This window comes from Podarcis pityusensis (assembly GCF_964106645.2).
Source record: "Podarcis pityusensis genome assembly, chromosome: 6".
Taxonomy (NCBI): Eukaryota; Metazoa; Chordata; class Lepidosauria; order Squamata; family Lacertidae; genus Podarcis; species Podarcis pityusensis.
Genome location: NC_138030.1, coordinates 74,472,506 through 74,496,022, shown reverse-complemented (window position 1 = coordinate 74,496,022; position 23,517 = coordinate 74,472,506). Strand labels below are relative to the sequence as shown.

The following is a 23,517-nucleotide window of genomic DNA, read 5'->3' as shown; positions in this document are numbered from 1 at the left end:
TTATGGAGCTTTATGGAGAAGAGAGAGTAGCTCCTAAAAATACAGAAGCTGTCTTTCTATATTCTTCAGCCTACTGCGACAATTGTTGATTCTACTGACTCTCACACACAAACACCAGTTCTAATTCCATTAGAAGGCAACCACCCTGTCAATCTGACAAAAGGAACCCCTTCGGCAAGAAAGCTACATGGGACAAAGTGGCGAATCCATTTCAGCAGTGGAGATCCCACCACCCTTTAAAAGAAAAAAAACCAAAAACACCCAACTAAGTAATCTTTGTTTCCAGTTTCTAAATGATGTAGAAGGATCCATGTCTGCCATGGGAAACCTGCCTAAATCTAAAAAGAAAAGTTACTTAAACCTCTTTGCAAGCAATCCCCCACTTATGAGTTGCAGACACCCCTCCCAGTTTAACCATGGATTATATACCCATGGGTGGAGGATTGCCTGCCCTGTGGTTTGCCCACATGCTCACTTACCCTTCACTGGTTTGGAGAATGCCTATCACAGCTTTCTCTCCTTGATCAATCAAAATTATGCATGAAAAGTAGACCAGGAAATGTCACCAATGTGTTTCGATCAACTGCCGTGTAGTCCGCCTTCTGGTCTGAGAACCAAGGGCCTATAATGGTGATGACAAGTGGTGTTTCATTTTTGCTTCTGCCCTGGAAATGCCAGACTTTATGTATACATTTTAATTTGGATGATTGAGAAGGGCAATGGAAATCAAGGTTCTCTTGATACCTCTCTCACTGATCTCCTATCTGCCCAATATTGTATTAGCCCCCACCTCCAAATACATATGACTTCTGTACTTTCCATTTGCACTATGAATTGATTTGTATGTAACACTATGCCACAAGATGGCATAATGTAAATGTATGAGCATGAGGATTTCCAGAGAAGAAACCATGGCTGCTGTGCTTCTCCCTGAGTCTGAGTCCTCCTGGGCTGATGTGAACGAAGCCATGGTTTCCCTTAGTGTATCGTCCTAACCCAAGCTCATGGTTTGTCTCCTATAGAGCTATAAATGCAAGGGCAAACCTTGGTCACAGAGTGAGACAAACCATGGGAGTGGGTTCAGACAACATACAAAGACAAACCATGGTTTAACTGATGGCAGCACAGCAGAAGTAAGACCAGAGGAGAAGCAAAGTGGCTGTGATCTCTCCAGGAACCCAATCTCTGCATAAAGGTAAAGGGGAAAGGGACCCCTGACCATCAGGTCCAGTCGTAGCCGAATCTGGGGTTGCGGCACTCATCTCACTTTATTGGCTGAGGGAGCCGGTGTACAGATTCCGGGTCATGCAGCCAGCATGACTAAGCTGCTTCTGGCAAACCAGAGCAGTGCACGGAAACACCGTTTACCTTCCCACCAGAGTGGTACCTATTTATCTACTTGCCCTTTGATGTGCTTTCGAACTGCTAGGTTGGCAGGAGCAGGGACCGAGCAACAGGAGCTCACCCCGTCGCGGGGATTTGAACTGCTGACCTTCTGATTGGCAAGTCCTAGGCTCTGTGGTTTAACCCACAGCGCCACCCACGTCCCAAATATCCACTGGTAATTTTAAACATCGTAGGAATGAACAGTATATTGGAGACCAGAGTTGGGCAAGGTTTTATATGTCAGTTAAACCACCCCTCCCCCATTTGCTAACACATATTTAATTATAATCTCCAAAAAAAAAATGGTCCAGGAGAAAGATTTTAAACTCAGCTAAAGCCATAATGCAACTGTGAAGCGAGAAGAAAACCCTTTTACAAAATCCAGCATGCTTTTTAAGACAACAAAGGAAATTTAGTACTTGGGTATTTTCTAAGGTTAAGAGCAAAGAGAATAAAATCCTTCTTAGCCTCACTGCGCATATCACAAGGAATCAATTGGCCAAAAGGATTTTTCCCCCCTCCATAAATAACAAGAACAAAAGATAGAGAAGCGGTCCTCCAATCCCTTTGTGGGCTCTCATTGACTACTATTGCTGTGGACAAAACAGTGTGTAACAGCCAACACCTGAATAAAACAGCAGGTGCTAAACTGTATAATTTTAGATTTAAAGAAAGCTTGTTCCACATTGCAGCTAAGGACATCATACTGCTGCTACATGTGCTTAGTATAATTCTGTGATCATTCATTTTCCTTTAAAATATAATTAGGCTACATTACCATTTTAGATTCCAAAATATGATGCATTATTTGGAACACTGGCTAGTTACAGTGCGCTTATCTGCTGACATTCAACTTTTCTTTTTTCTTTTTTTAAGCCCTCTTCCTCTAATGTAATGTCAGTAATGCATTTTTGAAATACAGATTTTCCACCAAGGAACTATCTTGATAAAAAAAGGAAAGAGAAAGAAATATGTGGTCCTTATAAAGACATTACTCTCTGTTAATGTAAAACGAGTCACTGAAATTCTACATTTTCTATGCAAACATTCATACATGATGCAATGCTGTGCTCTCCATCTGTGGATTTTATGGACAGACTGTCCATTTAAATTCCATTTGGCTCTATACATTATTGTATTTCCCACTAGAAAAGTCCATTTCCCTCGTCAAATGGCAATATAGATTTCCCCCCCTACTTCTATGGGCTTGATTTGGCCTCAACAGGGTGAACAAATTCTGTGAATATTATTTTTTAAATCTTGCTAAAAGGACGGCTAAATTTACCAAGGGAGATCATGAATCAGCATCTTTTTCAATACTCGGAGGAAACACAGTTACAGGATTTCAATAGTTACGCCAGATCAACTCTTAACTAGTGTATGTTGCATTTTCTTTTTAGATAGAGAGAAATAAATTAATACAGAGTGGAGTGGCAGTGGTGGTGGGGGTGGCAAATAAACATTTGCTGCCAATTAGTTTTGGAGCAGATACAGAAGACGGAAATGGTTTTGTACAGTCTGCCTGAGATTCACTGTGAAAGAATTCTCTCCCCCTTTTTCAAAGCTCAATATGAACCTGGTTTCTCTCTCTCTAATGGCACAAAATATCAGAAATAGCCGAGTCATTTTGATCTCATGGAAAGATATTGTACCGGGGGGGGGGGGAGTCTCCAAAATTAGATATCTCTCTTTTATAGGACTCTTGCTCTTTTCCTCCATGTTTCTTAGCTGATTGACTGTACTATTTTTTTTTTCAAATGGGGTGTGGGGTGGAATATACAGGTTTTCATAGGGAGAAAATCTACCTACTAGATTGCGCTTACTTTTCAGCAGCCGGGAGCATTGTTCCCATTGGAAATCTGACTTCCCCACTTTAAAGCCATCCTACAGATCCTCCCACTCCAATACTCTCTAAGAACGAGCAAGCTGCAGTTAAACTAGCAGCAAAATTTATGATTAACTCATTGATGCATTTTATTTTATTTTATGCTCATTAGAACTTGGCGATATAGATGTAGCCTTATGGAGTTTCTTTAAACCACTATCTGCGCCCCGCCCTCGGCTGCGTTTATGGTTTTCTGTGCCCACCCACAGTATCTCCTTTAATTGGAGACTTTTAACAACTCAATTCCTGATCCTGGAAGCAAATTTCTTGCTTAGTTCTCAGCGACTATGAGCTTTCTCCCTTTTATTGGACTTCATATACACAATCATGTTAGGTCCCTATGACCTTAGCAGCAACCGTTAGGCACTCAAAAGTGTCCTGCTCTCTTAATTACCTTTCTCCTTTGCTGACAATTATGCCTGAAATCCTCCAAACACCAACATGGTGGGGCCTCCACTCTCTTTTCCTACAGACACTTACCCAAAGCTCTTCTCTTCAGAGAAGTCTTCAGTTTAAACCCTTAAACCCCACCTCCCAAATGGAAGCAAACCTAGCAGCATTTGCACATCATCATGTGGACAGCATCATTATATAGTTTAAAACACTATGTGGCACTCGGCTTTGTTGTATCTTGGTGGAGTCCGGAGTTTTGTGTTGCTATTATGTCTAGCTGTCTGAGTGCCGTGCAGTTTCATGCTTTTAAGTTTTAAACCCACAGATTCTCAACGAAAGGAAGAAAATTGTAGAGTTCTCCGCCCTAGGAACGAACAGCTTTAATAATCCAACAGTGCCGCCTAAATCAAAAGCAAGATCTGGTTGCTTCTACTGAGCTTGAAAGCTTTACAAGGGGAAGGAATTGTGCCGGTACATTCATTCCTTTATGCCGGCCTTTCTCAACCTGTAGGTCCCCAGATGTTGTTGAACTACAACTCCCATCACCCCTAGCTAGCAAGGCCAGAGCTCAGGGATGATGGGAGTTGTAGTCCAACAACATCTGGGAACCCACAGGTTGAGAACCGCTACTTTATGCCATGGGGTAAGAAGCCAATGATGTTTATGAATTCTTAACCTTCGCTGAAGAGGTCCATAAACACAATGGTGAGCATGGTCTGGCCAAGCTGAATGCTCATCTGACCCCCAAAAGGAATGTGTTTTGAGATGTGTCCTACTTTAAGGTGACAGTCTTCTACTTGAAGGTCTGTTGGGAGGAGTCCTCTTTTTGGAAAGCTGTCTGATCCAAATCTAGTTTAAAGATAAAGAATCCTAAGAAGGGAGAGCAAGGGCCATGAAGAAGCCCCTCAACTGACAGTCCTTGGACATCGCATATATACTATTAGCATATGCCAATTGTTAGGCAGATCTGTGTTCCCTCTTTTGATGGTGCATCTCCTCTCTTTCGGCAATACCTATGCAACCATCCTAACCAAAGAGCTTAGTAGGCAGGAGAAACTGCTGAGTCGTTTGTTAGGGCTGTGCATGAATTATGAACAGGGTGAATTCTGTGAGCTGGCTGATGAAAAGAGATTTGTACTTGGAATTCTTTAGAGTCCTTTCTGAAAGAGCGGAAGCACTTCACAAAGTCCTAAAGAATAAGAGAAAGCAAGGCAGTCTGAGTTGATCAAAGCCCAAACCAGGGAACATAGAAAACTTGTGAGCGACTGGGAAGAGGTAACTAACCTCCGCTCCACAAAACACCAGAAACCATCACAGCAGCCATTTTGAAAAGGAAAGTCCTGACAGAAGCCACAGAGAAGGAAGCCTTTAAAAAGAAGTCCATACATTTTTAAAGCATCCTGCAGCAAAAAGTCCTACCCTTTCAGACTGCATGCAGAAGATGTAGAAAGACTCATCGATTAGAAGGCTTTGTCTGGCTCAAGGAGCACACTGCAGTGCCGTAGTTCAGTGGTACAGCATCACTTTTGCAGCTAGAAGGTCTCAGGTTCAATCCTCAGCATCTCTAAGTAACATCTCTCTGTCTGAAACCATGAATCGCCACAGCCAATCACTGTAGACAAAACTGTACTAGATGGACCATTGGTTTGAGCTGCTTTAAGGCAGCTTCCTAAGTTTCTTGCAGGTGATATTCAAAGCAGGCATTTTGCTATCCCGTGTCATATCCAGATGGCCCCAAAAGCAAAACAACAGAGGCAGACAACAATTTAGGTACCACATTTTATGAAGACATTGTCCCTCCTTAGAGAATAAAGTTAACTATTAATTTCAAAGTCGACTCAGGAGCAGTTTTTGTTTATTGTATATGTACTACAAGTTCCTAAGCTGGATAATCACATCAGTTATGGAGAAACTCCAAGACTGAGACTAATGAAAACAGTGATATAATCAGGGGGTGCTTCCCAGGCTTCTGTGGGGCACTGCGAGGAGACACCTCTTTTTGGGGTGGCAGTGGCTCAGAGACCAGGGGCAGCAGCAGTGGCTTTGCAGGGGACTCCCAAGAGAGGGGAGAGGAGAGGAGGCTGAGGGAACACTCCACAAGAGAGGTTGTTGGAAATGGGGTGAGGGGCTGCCAGCTCTGCAGGTAAGGGGTGACATAACTGGGCTCCTTTGCCCTCCAGGAGTGCTGCAGAAAGAATGTAGTTGGTCAAGGGAGCTGTGGACCCAAAATGGTTGAAAACCTCTGGTCTACCAAGAGGTGATCCTGCAGAAAAGCAACCCACGGCATCCCCATTTCCTTATTCCATAAGGTGTGTGGAGGTGGGAAGGATGAACAAACATGACATCATTAAAGAAATTACCAACTCTACATCATTTACCAATGGTTCCAAACATCAAGAAATGAGGGGAATGTAAATCTGTGTAGATCTTTTAAAAAGTAATGAAGTTGTAGTCGGGGGGGGGGGGGAGCACTTCCAACCGGTCTTTTCTCAAAAGTGGTAAGATTTTCCAAATCTTTTTCTTTGACAAACCAGAGTGCTAAATTGACTATGTTTATCACACCCTCTGGGAGACTTTGCTTTCAATGCCTGCCATTTGGAATCAAAAGTGCTTCAAGATTCTTTCAAAGGAAGATGACAGAACTCCTCAGAGACATAAAAGGAGTCATTGTCTTCTTGACTGACATCTTAATTCATGGCACACCAGTGAGAAGGCATGACAAAATGTTGACCATTGGCTTGAAAAGGATCCATGAATCTGGACTCAAGGTAAATGAGAAGCATGTTATTCATAAAGATGAAATAGAGTATTTAGAACACTACCCATGCAGGATGGGACAAAAGCAAACCCAGAGAAGGGTTCATAGCAGACATCCTACCATAAAACCTCACAATTCAAGTAGATGCTTACAGGTTAGGTGAACGTGTGGTGCCCACCTCTTTATCAACATCTGAAAATAGGCTTAATCAGATACAAGTAGCCATTGATGTAGTTTCAGACCTTCAAGAAGTCTCACATGACATCAGATCAGGATAGGCTTCTCAGTGTTTCAGAGATTACTAGAAACTGTGCTGACTATGGACAACTGAGTGAACTGACAGGCCTAACAACAAAAAGGAACTGTATTGTTACACCATAAATTATCAGGAAAGAAATAACAGACCATCTAGGTCTAATCAAATGCTACAAGTAAGCCAAGTAGACAGTCTGGTGGTCTGGTGATAGAAATGACACAACAAGGAAAATCTTATCCTGTGAATACTGCAGAAGAATTAGGTCAGCAGCATGGGAAGAACCATTATCACAATACCCTTACCCAATAGACTTTGGAAAAGGCTAGTGGCTGACCTGTATGGATTGAGAGATTGACACAATTGTCATGGACCACACTTTTGTATGTCCTGAGATGCTTCCTGTGCCTGATATTACCTGTCACAGCAATGTTGCACAACTGTTTACTTAGGCATACATGATGCATGTGACCAACATTTCAATCCAGTTTGCCATACAGAATCCTAGTCGTTCCAGACATCTTACACCTTTAATCATATGACCACTATCCCCTGCTACTGTCATGCAAATGGTGAGGCAGAGAGAACAGTACAGACTGCAAATCAAATCTCTAGACAATCACCCGTATATTGCAGTTTTAAGGTGCAGGTCAGCACCACTGGTGGCTACTGGATAAAGCACAGAAGAATTGTCAATAAGGAGAAAAATCTGACCACCAATTTCAGCCACAGAGAAGGATCTGGGGACTGTCACAACTTCATTTTTCTAATTTAGGAGTGGTTATGAATGAGAACAACCACATTTAGAGTCAGGAGGAAGAGTCTTTGTCAAATCTGATGGCAAACTCCGGCTACTGTACACAGAACAAATGAAATACCCTGTTTCTTGCGCCCACATGTGGAATGCTTAAAAGAATCTGACAGTTTCCTATTCCCAAAAAGGTGCAATTGCCAAATGCCCAAGAAGTACCTGAAACCCCAAATTAATCTACTGAGATGCTACCTGAGCCATCTTTTAAGACTAACAGCAATGCTACTACTCAGATCATTGCTCAGTCCAGCCAAGATATTCAGAAACCTCCAGAATTTAGAGATGAGTGGCTGAACCCCTGAATTACCAGATATTTCAGCGGTGCTGATTTATTGTATTGTTTATTTAAACAAAAGGTTGGGGAAGGTGGTGGATAGTGTCATTATACAGCTTAGTCACTAGGTGGCTCTGGACTTAGCTATAGTTGGGTGGAGTCAGGTGTTCCCTGTTACTTTTATGTTCTTGTTTAAGACAAACAGAAGTTCTTAACCAGCTTTCTGACTGGTGTCCTCCCTGAGCCTTCCAAGAACATTATCCTGAGCTATCTGTACTCTGCCTTGCAGGTCATCTGAGACAAGTATTTTTCATACATTACTCTGTAAAGTGCAGTTTCCCGTAATTTCTTCTACTGCATTAATATGGCTAACTGATTTTGAACATGGGACAAACTCAGAGTCATTTCACACATACCAAAGGAGCAAACTTGGGTTTGCTGCTGAGTACTGTATACATTTAGCAAGGGAGATGTAGCCAATGTTGGCTCCCCACTGAACATACCTATATGATACACCCTTTTATTGAACTCAGGCTGAACATTTTAATCTTAAGTATACATCTAAAAAGAAATTACCTGTGCAGAGACATTTCTTTGAAAGGCCTGGGAAGCATCACAACAACTAAAGGCTTACATATATGGAAAGGCTTTGCTGGGAACATATGGAATGCATGCTGAATTCAGAACTACGTGGTGATCGAAATATAGTGGTCCTTCCATAATTGAGTTTCAAATATATCCTGGTAGTTAGTAACGGCGCTCATTGTCTCTAATTCCAGGCTATTTTGAATATTGTGTTTACAATTCTAGTTCTCAAGGATTCTTTGAACAGTTCTTATCTGTATTCAAAGCTACCAATACTGAAGGATGGTTAAATAATGAAACAATTACTTCATAGACTTGCGGATACACGCATTCTTTGTACTAAGATTGATTTTGTTGGTACTTATGCATTTAAATATTTGAATTTGTTTTAGTGGGCATACAAGGGTCAATATATAAATTAGAAGAGCGCATTGGTGTCATGTAATATTTCGCTTGGTTTTACAATGTAGAACCTAATCTTAGACATACTGACGCGGAAACTAGTCCCACTAAATTTAGTGGAGTTTACTCTCAAAAAAATGTACACTGATTTGCAGCCACTATGTTATAATAAAGGACATGCACGCAGCCTTTAAAAATGCAAAGGTACGGATTGATGCGTGCTCATTTTAAGTTTCTTTGCTATTTTTTCTTGCAGCACAGTAAACAATGCAAATGTGCAAGGAGTTGGTTTCTGTTCCTTTTTTTCTAAATAAAAGCTTTGCCAGCAGCAGGAACATGAGAAGTTTATTACAGAAATGGTTTTGATACAAAATCTGCACATGAACATTTGGTGCAAACTAAAATCCCTTTTGAAATCAATGGGAAGTGTTGTTGGATGTAGAAGGGAAGCTGGATTGGCCCCCAAGGAAAACACGGCTTCTGCGCCAAAGCTGTATTGCTAAGCTGCATATACAAGCTGTTGTTTATGACAAATCTGCACTCGGCGTGTGTAGGCTATTGAATACCGATTATGGTCTGATCTTGCAGCCTTTGCTGAGGTCAGTGAGAACTGTGCCTAAATCAAGACTGCAAAAACAGAAGTTAAGTGTAAAGAGCCAGGAGCAATATGCTCTTTAATATATTTCCTAAATATGGTTCTTTTTAAAAATTGCACTCGCATAGCTGTCCACCACTGATAAAGGTAAAGGGACCCCTGACCATTAGGTCCAGTCGTAACCCACTCTGGGGTTGCGGCGCTCATCTCGCTTTATTGGCCGAGGGAGCCGGCGTACAGCTTAGTCATGTGGCCAGCATGACTAAGCCGCTTCTGGCGATCCAGAGCAGCGCACGGAAACGCCGTTTACCTTCCCGCCGGAGCGGTACCTATTTATCTACTTGCACTTTGACGTGCTTTCGAACTGCTAGGTTGGCAGGAGCAGGGACCGAGCAATGGGAGCTCACCCCATCACAGGGATTCGAACCGCTGACCTTCTGATCGGCAAATCCTAGGCTCTGTGGTTTAACCCACAGTGTCACTCCACCACTGATAGAGGGTGGCTAAACCAACAGAATTTGACTTAAGGCTGTTTTATCCCATTGACGCTAATGGGGCTAGCACACTTTAAAGGCAAGTACTTTAGGTTTCATTTTGAACTGCCAATCATACTAAAGAGTAGAGGAAAAACTTTAAGGCCAGAACACGTAGGTGGAGCCCAGATATGTGGCCCTCCAGATGTTGCTGAACTTCAACTCCCATCAGCCCCATCAAGAACGTCCTGTGGCTAGGGATGATGGGATTTGCAGTTCAGCAACATCTGAAGGCCCAAGCATCCCTCACACATTATGTGGCCTGTCCTGTTATGAGAAGAACTAGCCGGAACATTTTCTTTTCTTGGATTACACTGAGAAATTGGGTCTACTTTCCTTACAGAGAGCAATTTATCCCTGGAAATTCTTCCCGCACAATGGCTTCCTTTATAGCCATGCAGTTTAAACAGGATTGCCAAGACTTAAACACCTGAAACTTTAGAGAAAGAGTAATGTGAAGCCTCCTTGAGGAGAGAATCATATATTGTGTGTATGTGAGGTCAGGGCACAAACAATGTTTAGACAGAACTGCTTAGCACTGGCAGGATCTAAGGCTCCAGCAAGGAGTAGCATATGTACTTAGCGGATATTAGATAAGGAAGGCCATAATTCTATGTAAGCATTTTCTGCAATCGTGCAAATGTGCATCATTATAGTGAAGTGACTATAACCACACTTGTGCTTAAAGCTATTCATGTATGTAGGTTGTGCCTATGTGATACGCATACACACACATTTGGGGAGGGGGAGAAATTCCATGCAACTAATTAAACATGTTGTACTTCTCCGTCAACGGTGGATTTACACCATATTTTTTTATTGACCTATAAATATATATTTAATAGTACTTATTTAAAGTGCAATGCAATGCTATGCATGCTTACTCAAAAGTAAACCCATTGTGTTCAATTGGGCTTACGCCCAAGACAGTAAACATAAGATTTCAGTTTAAGGTTGCCATTCTACACTCACTTACCTGAGAATAAGCCCCACTGAACTCACTGGATCTAAGCAGGCATGTATAGGGTCGCATGGCTAGAGATATGCTTATCAAAGCATCAAAATATGCGTGTGGTAATAAAAGAGGACACATAAATCAGTGCAATTATTTTTTAAAACTGCTCAGTTTTAGTTAAATGCCCAGACTTGTGTGAAATCTTGGCTTTTGATTTCATTTTTTTAAAAATGAGTAGTTATAAGGAAAATTTCAGGCATAAGAGTAATTATGATGATGTAATATTTTGCCATGTTTAAATATAGCAACTAAAGCTTAAAAGGAAAGGTGTACTCTTCTGGCTATATATTCAATTTTATTTTTCTGTGAAACAAATATATATACATTAGGGTTTTTTTAGGGAAATGCTGTTCTGGGAAGAAACTGTACTGGGAAGAAACAATCCTTTATTTTATCACTGTCTTAAATAAGTTGCAAAATTGGGGCCTCATTCACTAATCATGACGTCTTTCAATTCAGTTTACTCTAAACCCCTTGATTTCTATGGGACCATTTCTGCTAAAATGATCTAAGAATGCTTCCACTGTATCTGACTTCATTCTGAATTACAGTGGTACCTCGGGTTACATACGCTTCAGGTTACATACGCTTCAGGTTATATGCTCCGCTAACCCAGAAATAGTACCTCGGGTTAAGAACTTTGCTTCAGGATGAGAACAGAAATCGTGTGGCGGTGGCGCGGCAGCAGCGGGAGGCCCCATTAGCTAAAGTGGTGCTTCAGGTTAAGAACAGTTTCAGGTTAAGAATGGACCTCCGGAACGAATTAAGTACGTAACCAGAGGTACCACTATATTTTCTGTTGGAGAAGCCCACGAACCAATGGGCAAGAGTAGACCTGGAACTCAGCTATGAACTAACCGTTCATACCTTACTTTACAGGTTTGTTTCAGTAGAATAAGTACTCCACCTAGCATCCTAAGCTGTTTGATAGACAGAGGTGTACTTAGGCTCCCTTGTGCCCTTGGCTAGGAGATGTATCAGTGCCCCACAGCCCCTTGCAGGAAAAAAAAATCACTTTTCTGCAATAACCACATTAGAAATTACTACATTTTACTTGACCCAAGTAATCAAATTGTCCCCAGTGCGGACGAGGTGAGGAGGAAGAATGCATTTGCACACATTTGTGCTGCAATGTGAAAAGGACGGGAAGCTTCTCCTGTGTTTGATATTGCCGCAACAGCAGTGGTGTGTTGCCACACAAATATATGTCACGCACTCGTTAGTCTGATAAGTGATTTTGTGTGTGTGTGTGTGTGTGTGTGTGTGTGTGCCCTACCCCAGGGCCTGAACCTGTTGGAGGGGGGGTGGTTTTTCCAACACCTAGGCACACGTCTGAAGAGAAAATATTGATCAAGCTTACGGAATATTTGTCCCTTCAAATGTTGTAGGACTTAAGACTCTCATCATCGGCCATGCTGGGAGGAGCTGATGGGAGTTGGAGAACCAACAACATATGGAGGTTCATTAACCTTGACATAAATGGAAGACATAGTGGTGATGATGGAGAGATGCAAACTCAGCTTTCAGGCTCAGGACAACTAAATGCTATTATTATTATTATTATTATTATTATTATTATTATTATTATTCTGCTGCCCATCTGACTGGGTTGCCGCAGCCACACAGGGCAGCTCCTAACAGAATATTAAAAACACAATAAAACATCAAACATTAAAAACTTCCCTACACATGGCTGCCTTCAGATGTCTTCTAAAGGTTGTATAGTTACTACTCCTGCTGCTGCTACTACTACTAACAACAACAACAATTTTATTATTTATACCCTGCCCATCTGGGTTTCTCCAGCCACTCTGGGCAGCTAACAGCATATCTAAAAACATAGTAAAAACATCAAGCATTAAGAACCTCCCGATACAGGGCTGCCTTCAGATGTCTTCTAAAAGATGTGCAATTCTTTATCTCCTTGACATCTGAAGGGAGGGTGTTCTACAGGGAAGGCACCACTACCAAGAAGGCCCTCTGCCTGGTTTCCTGTAACCTCACTTCTCACAGTGAGGCCCTTGTATCTGGATCTCAGTGTCTAGGCTGAACGATGGGGGTGCAGACACTCCTTCAGGTATACCGGGCCGAGGTCGTTTAGGGTTCTAAGGGTTAGCACCAAAACTTGTTGAACACTTTCAACATGATAAATTGGGGAAACAATTTGTGCCCAGCTCAGAGTACGCGGCATCCCCAGTAGGAAAGGATTTTTCACTTTGCAGTGTGCAGAGCATGCTGCTCTTGCAGGTTTTATTAAATGTCTGTTTGCTTGATAGAGTGCTCTGGCATGGGACTCCCTGGCTTCCCTTGTTCTCCAATATTATTACTTGGTTGATAACAGGCTGCTCTCTAGAGGTGGGTAGGTACAGGCAAATAGATTTCCACACAAATGTGTGTGTTTGTTTCTATCTAGCCACAGAAGCTCCAGCCTCGATTTGAGGAGGTGGAGAAGTTTGCCTGCAGCCTTGTGGAAGATGCTGGGACACAGCTTCCTATGGGATATACCAGCCCCTTCTTTGAACGCTTAAAGGTAAAGGGATCCCTGACCATTAGGTCCAGTCGTGACCGACTCTGGGCTTGCGATGCTCATCTCGCTTTATTGGCCGAGGGGGCCGGTGTACAGCTTCCGGGTCATGTGGCCAGCATGACTAAGCCGCTTCTGGCGAACTAGAGCAGCACACGGAAACGCTGTTTACCTTCCCGCCCGAGCGGTAACTATTTATCTACTTGCACTTTGACATGCTTTCGAACTGCTAGGTTGGCAGGAGCTGGGACCAAACAATGGGAGCTCACACTGTTGTGGGAAATCGAACCGCCGACCTTCTGATCGGCAAGTCCTAGGCTCTATGGTTTAACCCACAGCGCCACCCGCGTCCCTCTTTGAACGCTTAGTTTCCATTAATCATAGGAGTGAAGTAAATATCTCCCCAATGCAGATCATAGGGTACACATGCCCTTACTAATCCCTGCTTCCAATGTTCTGGCCAATACAAATATTCACATGAATGTCTGCCCTGCATCTAGCATTTATTTTCTAGTTTTTAAGAATTAGAGTTACATAATTAACTTTTAGTGCAACCCATTAGACTACTTGTGTTTTGGTTTTTGCTGTTTCACAGTGTGGTGTCCCTCCTCTAGGCTCTTAACTCCCACCTCATTAAACACACACACACCATGCTGGGCTCTGGGCATGAGCAAATGCAATACTGACCTTTAAAGCCCTAAACAGCCTCAGCCCTATATACCTGAATGAGCATCTCCACTGCCATCGTTCTGCCCGGACACTGAGGTCCAGCTCCGAGGGCCTTCTAGTGGTTCCCTCACTGTGAGATGTGAAGCTACAGGAAACCAGACAGAGAACCTTCTCGGTAGTGGCGCCCGCCCTGTGGAATGCCCTCCCATCAGATGTCAAGGAAATAAACAACTATCTGATTTTTAGAAGACATCTGAAGGCAGCCCTTGTTTAGGGAAGTTTTTAATGTATGATGTTTTGTTGTGTTTTTAATATTCTGTTGGGAGCTGCTGAGAGTGGCTGAGGCAACCCAGTCAGATGGGCAGCATATAAATAATAAATAATAAATTATTATTATTACTACTACTAGACAAGGGCACTGAGGGGAGTCAGTTCCTCACTCACCTATCAGCAGCTGACTTACACCTCTTTCTAACCTGCCTTACAGGGTTGTTGTGAGGAACAATGAGATATTATAAATCATAAACACCTTTTATACCCTTGCAGGGGGTGGGGGTGGAAATGATTACAAAGGCTTTTCAGGCTCCTTGTATTTCTAGGATTCTAGGAACCTTGCTGTTTCCTTAAAATTGTATCTGGATGCCAGATCCCAGAAGCAGCTAGGCCATTTGCTAAGGGTATATATTATACAAGGCCACTGGGAATGTAATTCTAGCTGCTTTTGCACCATCTAGCATTTGTCAACATTATATATTTCTGAAGAAGGCCATATACATCGGCTATTATTAGCCCCACAATGCAGCAATCTCTAAAATGCTAGATGAAGGGAGAAAGAAACCCATGGTCATCAAAATGTTAATTTAGACGACAACAAAAGAGCACAAAGAGTACAGGCATTAAAAATGCATCAGCCCCTATCATTAAGACATATATATATATATATATATATATATATATATTCATTCCATGAGCTAGTCATATTAAACAAGGAAACCATAGAAATACAAGTTTAAATAGATGTTTACCTAACTTATATACTAGTGGCTGAAACACTTCAACCCCACAAGATACACAGCCACACCATAAAGCAAATAATTATTGTATATTCCGTCTCATTTTTTGTGTTGAACTTGATGCCCAGGTAGTGTTTTTGACACCAGAAAGAGGATGTGTACAGAGGCTTGTAATACAAATCAGAATCTTTCAGATCCTGCCTCATTTTCTCTTCAGTCTCCCATTTGCTATGTTGTTCTCCTACTGACGGAGGATTTTAGGCTGCTACCTGTACTTAGCTAACAGGCAGTGCCATGGAACTTAAAGGCTGCAAACCTAACCCCATTTACCAGGGGATAAACCACACTGAGTTCCGCAGGATTTACTTCTGAGTAAACATACATAGGATTGCACTATAGGACACTGATCCGGGTTAACATTGCCAACCAGCTTCTTAAAACGTAAAAGAAAGCTTTGATTTTTTAAATATATATCTCAGAGTTTTAAATGATCTTGACAAGAATAACATAAAAATGAGTAAGAGTTAAATGCAAAAAGGCCGAAACAATCATAATAGGATTCATAAAGGAAAGATAAATTTATCTACAAAAATATACAAGCAATGTTTCCTTTTCTACCACATTCTTTCTGATGGGGAAGAAGAGGGAAGAGGAAAAATCATGTTCGGGAGCATCGTTAGGTTGTTAAAAATGTATTTTAGGGAAGAAGACAGATCTGGCTACATAAACCTGGGGAGAAATGAAATGGAACTCAGGTAAAGAATCTCTTTGAAATGATGATGGAAGAGGCTAACTTGGCTACTACTGGGTTCTCTCCCCCCCCCAAAAAAAATGAAATGCAATTTGGCCCACCCTTCACTAGGTATGCATTGAGTGTAGCGAAAGCTTGCACCCTATTTTATGAAATTTTGGTTGTTCTACTAAAGGTTTTGTCCTAGACTAATTTGGACTGGAATTATTTCATGTCGTTTATGTGAGCTATAACTGCAGCCACAAGAAGCCACTGCTGGGCTCTCTTATGCCAGCACTGACCTTTCTCTCCTTGGGCGCACTTGAAAAATACCCTTTACTCTGCCCTTTAGTTTATTTCTATTTGCCTCTAATATTGCTCTGTATTCTTATGCATGATCGTTGGTTTCAATATTGCATTGTTTATGTTGTCCGAATAATCTCAACCACGCTTTTATAAACTGCCTTGGAATCGCTTGGTGAAGCACATTTAAGAGACATTTAAATCAAACAAATAACCAGCTCCCTTTAGTAGTATAAAAGCGCGCTGCTGACATACATGTGGGACAAAAGTCCGAAAGAGATGCTCCGCTTTCATGCTAGAATGAGGGATGTCTCTTGCAGAGGTTAAGGGGAGAGGGGGGTACTGTGTCCCAATACAAGGCCCTGCTAACAGGGCTACAAATTCAGCATCCACCATTGCCTGGCTACTGGGCTGTTCAGGGTGTGGTCTACATTCCCTCTTCCCACATAATATATGTGCTGATCCTTCCTGCTCAAAGAACTCCAGCTGGAGAAAGTGAATTAAACGGAACACGAAAATTTGATTTGGAGAATAAGCACATCTGGCTTTCAGACTGAGATAACTAAGTGCTTATGGCAACAGTCTAACAAAGCAGAATCTCCGACTGTATTTTATATACATTACTTTGTATGTTGGTTTATCACAACGCTGAATGAGTTCAGTGCTTTCCTGCTGTAGCCAAGCCTAAGTGCAGGTCTAAGTGCATCTGCTCAGATTTCTCCCTTGCTCGTGTTTTGCTTGTTTTTTTGTCTCTGCCTCTCTTCTCCTTCCTTTCTCATTAATGTCTCCACCACTGTCAGGATTTAGATTGGAAACATCTTGAGTGCAGGGACCTTGATAGAACAGTTGTAATATATAAATAATGCCACTGACAGTAGTAACAACAGAAGCAGCAATAATAATAATAATCTTATTTGTTGGTGTTCTTTTGTTTGTTTGTTTGTCTGTCTGTCTGTTAGTCACCTCATGATTCTCTGCAACTGAAGTGAGGTATATATATTTTAAATAAACAATTCCTAAATAAACTACCAAAGGCCTATCTAGTCCAGCATTCTGTCTTTGACAGCAGCAAGCCGCTGGAAGGCTCACAAACTAGTTATGATGGCAATAGTGTTCGCCTCTTGTTTGCTCCACTGTGCCCCATCAGTTAGCCAGAGGTAGACTGCTTTTGGCTCTGGAGGTTCCATTCTCAGTGGAACTTTACACACATCTTCCCCCAGATATCCCTCCATAATCTGCTCTTATGCTAAAATGAACTCTTACGATAAACATTGGCTCTGCACTTTGCAAACATGATCTTGTTTCTCTGCCCGCTTTCCTGCACAATTATCTCCATGCAGGAATAACATCATTGTGAAGTGGCCCTTAGCTATGATGACTAACAGCCATATCCATGAATTTGTCTAATCCTCTTAAGAAGCCATCTATACTAATGGCCATGACTTAATTATGACCGGAAATCTTTGGGGATAGGAAAAAATAGGAGAAAGACACACCCAACACCTTCTTTTTCCAGAGTCACTACATTGCTTTTTAAGTATGTACCCTACATAGCTGCCCAGCGTGAACAGTTGAAAGCTTTCCCCCATCTGAATTTGGAAACTCTAACATCCTTCCTCGCTCCTCACCTGCCACCCTAATAAAGGATAACTCTGGGCTTCTGGACTGACAAATGGAAAATAACGAATTGTTGCTCTAAGGCTGCCTAATTTACTGTGTTCCACAAGGCGACCATGCTTTTACTTCTTTTAAAAAAACAAAAATCTCTCTGTGTGTGTTTTTGTGCTGGCTTTTGAATTGTAAGCAACCAAACGCAATCGTCAGGTTTTTTCGGTGTGACACTCAAGTTTGTTGCTGCTGCTTTTACGCCCATTGCTTGGTGTGAATCGCCTAGAAGACATTTCAATTGCGCTTTTTGAATACGTTGCCACTGCGTGGACCTGGGGGTTAATAAGCAGGATGTCGTTCAATCAATCAAGATGTAAGATCAATATAGGGAAGAAGAGGAAAGGGGAACAAACGAGCGCACACACACGATTTGGGAAGAGCCGCCCTATCGAAGAAGGCGTCTCTAATCAATAGGAGGGACTCTCGCCAAATGGGGCGCCACTGGAAAGAGAAAGCGCCAGTCCCCATTGGAGGCCTTGCCCCTCCCACGCTCCCCTCTACAACGCCACCCTTGTTGCTGGAATGTTCGGCAGCTCCAACATTCGGCAGGGAAATTGGAAATTTCGAGTACTCTCACTTTTGTACGCGCTTTGAATTTCACCTAACCATTTCTTGGATTAACTCCGTTACGCCTTTGACCCCTTTCGTCATGTGGGCAGGATTTTTAATAGGCTTTTGTGATTTTTTTTTTTTTTTAATTAGAGAAGAACAAAGTTCTCCTAAATCCTACCAACCTCTTTATTTTCGCCCCCGCACTGTAAAAAACAAACCATGCTGTTGAAAGCAATGCTGGTGCTTTTTTCCTTTGCGCACCCCTATCCAGAAATTTCCTGCTCCTTTTGCTGTTCTAATGCGGCACAGCCGAAAGGAAACTTGGGTGTGGCCAGGAATGGGGAAGAAGAATGCTGTTAAGATGGAAGCAATTCTTACCCGTCACTCACGATTTCAAATCCCGGGTCTTTCCTTCCTGACTCCTGACAAAAGAAATGTGTATTCTTCGGGGCAGGGATTTGTTTTGCTTTGCTAATACTGACCCTTAAAGCGCCGTCTACACACTTATGGAACCATCACTATCTCCCTACAACCCATTCATAAGGACCACTGACCAGAGGAATCGACGCCTTAGGAGAAGGGCCTTGGCTTAGCCTCCGCCACACACAGATCAGCGAGTTCAAAAATCCACCAATCATTTCTCCAAGCGGAGGGGGTGCCTAAAATAAACAGCGGCTCCCCTCCCATGGCCCCGCAAGGATCAGGTGGACAAATAAAGAGGAGAGGAGTGAATTAAGCAATTATACAACAGATTTTAAAAATAATAATAATGCAGAAGGTATCCTAGCAGCTTTCGCTGCAAGAAACGATTAGAAAGGAGGCCCATACTAGCAGTAGTAACTAAAACGTTTGGACAGAGACATCCTTTTGTGAAGTTTATCCTGGTCGTTTCTCACTGATCGACCTTTTAGCCCATTCCCGTCCTCCCTCTTTGCTCTCACACAAACACACATCTAAGGCACCACGTATTTAACGACGGGCCACCATTAACGTCCCGGGCTGTAATCCTAAAACCACAGCTACTCAAAGTCCGGTTTAATTCAGTGGGGTTTACTCCCGGGCAAGCCGGGTTAGGATTGCAGCCGAATGAGTGTTCAGGATGCTCTCAGACTCTGGTGTATTTGGGCTGCAAAAGCCAAACCCGGCTAGGCTAGTCTTCTAGAATGGGGTCAGTCGTCCGTTGAATCCCAAGGGTCAGAGGAGGAGGAGGAGGAGGAGGGGCGTTCTTGCTGTCGCCTGGTTTTATTACATATCCCCCTCCCCCACCACCAATGGGGTTTGCTTTGGACAAGGCAGCCTTCGGGCAGTAGTAACAACTGACTGCGAAAGAAGGGCAATTTACCCAGGCGGTAGAGAGAGACGGGCTACTTGGAACCGGGGAGGAAAGGAAGAGCGCAGCAGGAGCTCTAGTGTGGCTCGTAAAGAACTTAGGCGAGGAGTCCCTTCGACAGCCTTGCTCTACTCCAGTTGGTTGTCCCACAATGAGAGAAGAACAACCAGCAAATTATGGATCAGATGTGGGAAGCAAGCAAGGCACAGGATTGAACCCAGAGGTGAATGTGCCACTTAAGCCTCTCCACACTGACACAACCACCATACTACGTAGTATGTTTTCTATTGCCAGACCACGAGTTAAATTTAATAGCTGCTGGGGCGAAAAATTGCGGACAAAGGGATCTGGAACAAATAAACAACCCCCACTTTCTCAACCACACCACGGCATATTCCTATTGCTCTGGACTAATTACTCCCTCTCCCAAATTGGACTCCCCCGAATTACTTATGGGGGAATCGTCATCCCCACAAGATAAGTTACGTCAAAAGAGAGGGAGACCAAACGGACATCACTAGGGACTGGATTGTATTTTGACCATAGAACTGAAAGGAGAGCAGGCGCTCTTTCTTCGAGTCTGTATCTATCTCTGGTTAGATAATCACGTTCCTCTCCCGCGTAATAAGAGAAGCGAGTCCAGAGCTGTGATTTAAAATGGTAGTCGCTAGTGGAGGGTGGGTGGGTGGTAAAATGCTAACTCAGGGTGTGGTAGCTCGTCCCAGACTCTGCTTCCTTTTTTTCCTGCAGGAAAGCAATGGACCCAGATCCTCCTCTTTTACAATACGGGAGGCCACATGCCCTACTTTGGGAAAATTTCTCCCTACTGCCTCGGCCTTGGGTGCAAAGTAATAATAATAATTGTAATTATTATATATAGGGGGATATACACCCCGCCTTAGGCCTGCGGGAAGCGGCTCCCTATTGCATCAGTCCGGCACTCATTAGGGTCACCGAAGCCTTCCTACAGAACCACGGCGTGGGAAGTCCAAAAGAATCTCTGCCCCGGCCTGTCTACACAGAGACACTGCGAGAGGACTTCTTGATCAAAATGCCGCAATGTTGCGCACCCTACTATCCTAAAGAAACTGAAACTCCGGATTGTGTGCGCGTGAAGTGTATAAAAATGACACTATATATATAATTCCTATTGTGGAAAGCTTGGGTCTTCTTCATCCCTGTTCCGTGGAGCTGACCAAGGTAGCTAGTAGCGAGGATTGAAGCAACTCTCTAAGGCTGCAGTTTTATACACATACAGAACTCAGTGAGATGCGCAACCGGATCATATGCCGGTTTTAAAGGGCTCTTTCGAGTCTAGGATCTCGGCCAGACTTCCAAGAAAACAGTTCAAAGATCGAGCTGTAATCCCATGCATTAGGATCGCTAGAGACTAAGGCTGTCTCTCTGTGCACAGTTGGCTGCCAGTTGGCCTGCTAAATAAGGTCGGACTTGCTTCTGAGTAAACACGCGTTAAAGACAATGGGGTTGACATCCGAGTCAACGTGTTTAGGACCGCATCGCAAGAGACAAGAGAGAAGGAACGGGTGACACTCCTACCCCACCTCCCTGGAGCGAGAAACCAAGCGTCCAGGGCTAAACCGAATTAAACCTGTCGCTACTCCCTCAAGTTTTGTTTTGTTCCCACCGAGCACGCAGCCCCTGTCCAAAAACGCAATAGAACCGGGCCAGGCACAAGCGGGAAGCAAAGCTTGATACCAATGTACAAATTGTATTTGAACACCCAATCCGCTAGTCCTCCTTGAGATTTACTCCCGACTCCACCTTTGGGCAAACACACAAAGCCACTTCTTTCCATCCTGACAAACCACCGCCGCCACTCTACCAACCCCAACCTCACCACCCCTTCCTTCCATCCATACGTGCCCCGGCTCCACCCTCCCAATGGCTTAAGGCGGATCAGAATCCCCGCTTGCGCGTCTGGCACCCGGGCGGACCAATTCCACTCCGGTTGGGAGTGGATCAGAAGTAACAAAGTGGGGGAGTCAATAATCCGCATTAAGAAAGAGGACGTCCGGAGCCCGAGCACAGACGCCAGGACTCCACAGACGCCCCCCTCCCTCCCTGCCTCCCATCTCCGCAGTATCCGAGTAGGAAGCTGCAGTGAGGCAACCCCGCCCCGGTTGAAGGGGTGGAGAGGTCTGGTGCAGCCGGAGATTGCGAGGTACGAGAAAAGGGAAGTACGAGAGCAAAATGAAATAATGATTATTATTTAAATATATATGTTTAAAAAATGATGCGCTACCTTGGCAACTAGAGCCGTTTAAGGAGCCAACCGGGGTGGGTGGTCGCTGCCCACCCGCCTGCCGCGAGTACTCTCCTCGACTACGCGTATTCTTAAGCAATAACAACGTAATCCGTATTATCCACCCAAGAATACCCGTCACCGAAGAGAGTCAGAAAGCCGGTGGTGGTGTTGGCGCCGGTGGTGGTGGAGGAGGAGGCGAAGAGGAGGCTGGAGCTGCACGCACCGCGACAATAAATCCACAACTGTACGTCCGGTCGCCCAGAGGAACGGGAGGAGGAGCAGGAGGAGAATCCAAGAGAGAGTCGCCCAGCGAGCGATGATCCCAAATCCACGCAGGGCTGCTGGACTCCGGGGCCCTGGCAAGGCAAAGGAGAAGAGGCAGCCATGAAGGACTGGAGCGAGGGCAAGTCCCGAGAGCAATTGGCAGCAGGGCAGATGCCCAGGTCCAAAGGCGCAGGCAGGCAGGCAGGCAGGCAGGCGAGGACCACAGGCACACACACGCATGCACCCCGCAAGCATGCGGCCACATCAAGACACGAGCCTTGCCACGCCACGTTCAGATGCGTGGCCCCTGCGAGGAGGCAGCCCTATTCCCACGCGACGCGTGGACGGGGCTGATCCGGGTCCATCTGGGCGTTGCACAGCCCCCGTCCACGAATGCCCCAGACGTGCTTGGATACCCCGTCAGCAAACATATATAACCGAGCTGACAATCCAGCCTGCTTGCGTGTCACACAACACACACACACACACACACACATGTTCATATCAAACCCCACAGACCGTCTATCCGCATAAAAGACGTAGGCGCGCGTTACAGACGCATCAGCTGCATGCAAAGACTGTGTACCCAGGAAGCCGGCCGCATGCACCTCTCCAAAGCACCGTTATACGCATTCACTGCTCCGTCTATCCATCCATCCATCCATGCATCCCTGTATGCATTCATTGCTCCGTCCGCCCAGCGTTACCTGGCCAGCTTCCAGCTTCTTCTTCTGGGCTTGTCTGCCATCCTTTCCCCTCTCTCGAGTTCTCCCTGGGGTTGCGCTGAACGGCTCTTCATGGCAGCCGACGCGATTTCTGGAGAAGAGACGCACAGTTAAGCACACAAGTCTTACCGAGCTGTTTGCTTAGACTAGCAAGGTGAGAAAGAGCGCATGGGTGGAAATCTGATCAAGAAAACCGCGCACGCCCGGGAGAATTTCAGCGAGGCGCTTGGAGAGGTCCCGGCTCGCGGGGGAAAATAAACAAAAAACATACTCTCTCCGCCGTTGCCAGCTGCTAGAAGGCGCCCCCGGAGCTGTCGGAGAGAAGCAAGTGCCTCTCCGCTCCAGGCCTCTCGGATGCTGTATAACCTAAGGCTAAAAGTCCCTTCCGAGCGCAGTAATATAAGATAAAATAGAAACCATCCGTTTTCCTTTCCCGCGTGCCCCTAAAGAGCTGGGTCTCAGTGGCGAGGGCTTGACGTTTTCTTAAAGCAGCGTTTTTGAGATCGCCTGATAAACGCGTGATAGCACATCCTAGGGATACTCTCTACGCCTTACGGTCTGGCCAGCATGTCTCCAAAGTGAA

The 23,517-nt window shown here is 44.1% G+C and overlaps 1 protein-coding gene across 7 annotated transcripts in view; it reads right to left on the bottom strand.

Annotated features, from left to right (window-relative positions):
• Nucleotides 1–23,517, bottom strand: part of LOC308478756 (uncharacterized protein) — an 87,912-nt gene that overhangs the window by 59,915 nt on the left and 4,480 nt on the right. For 5 of the 7 annotated variants that reach the window (XR_013987222.1, XR_013987223.1, XR_013987224.1 and 2 more), the window contains 2 exons: nucleotides 22,917–23,025; nucleotides 21,943–22,301 (listed from right to left, as the gene is read on the bottom strand). Coding sequence is in view for 2 of the 7 variants with exons in the window: in XM_081008873.1 (XP_080864999.1) it covers nucleotides 22,169–22,301; nucleotides 22,917–23,025 (242 nt within the window). In the remaining 5 variants the exon portion in view is untranslated. The remainder of the gene's footprint in view (nucleotides 1–21,942; nucleotides 22,302–22,916; nucleotides 23,026–23,517) is intronic. The other 2 variants (XM_081008873.1, XM_081008874.1) reach the window with 1 other exon arrangement.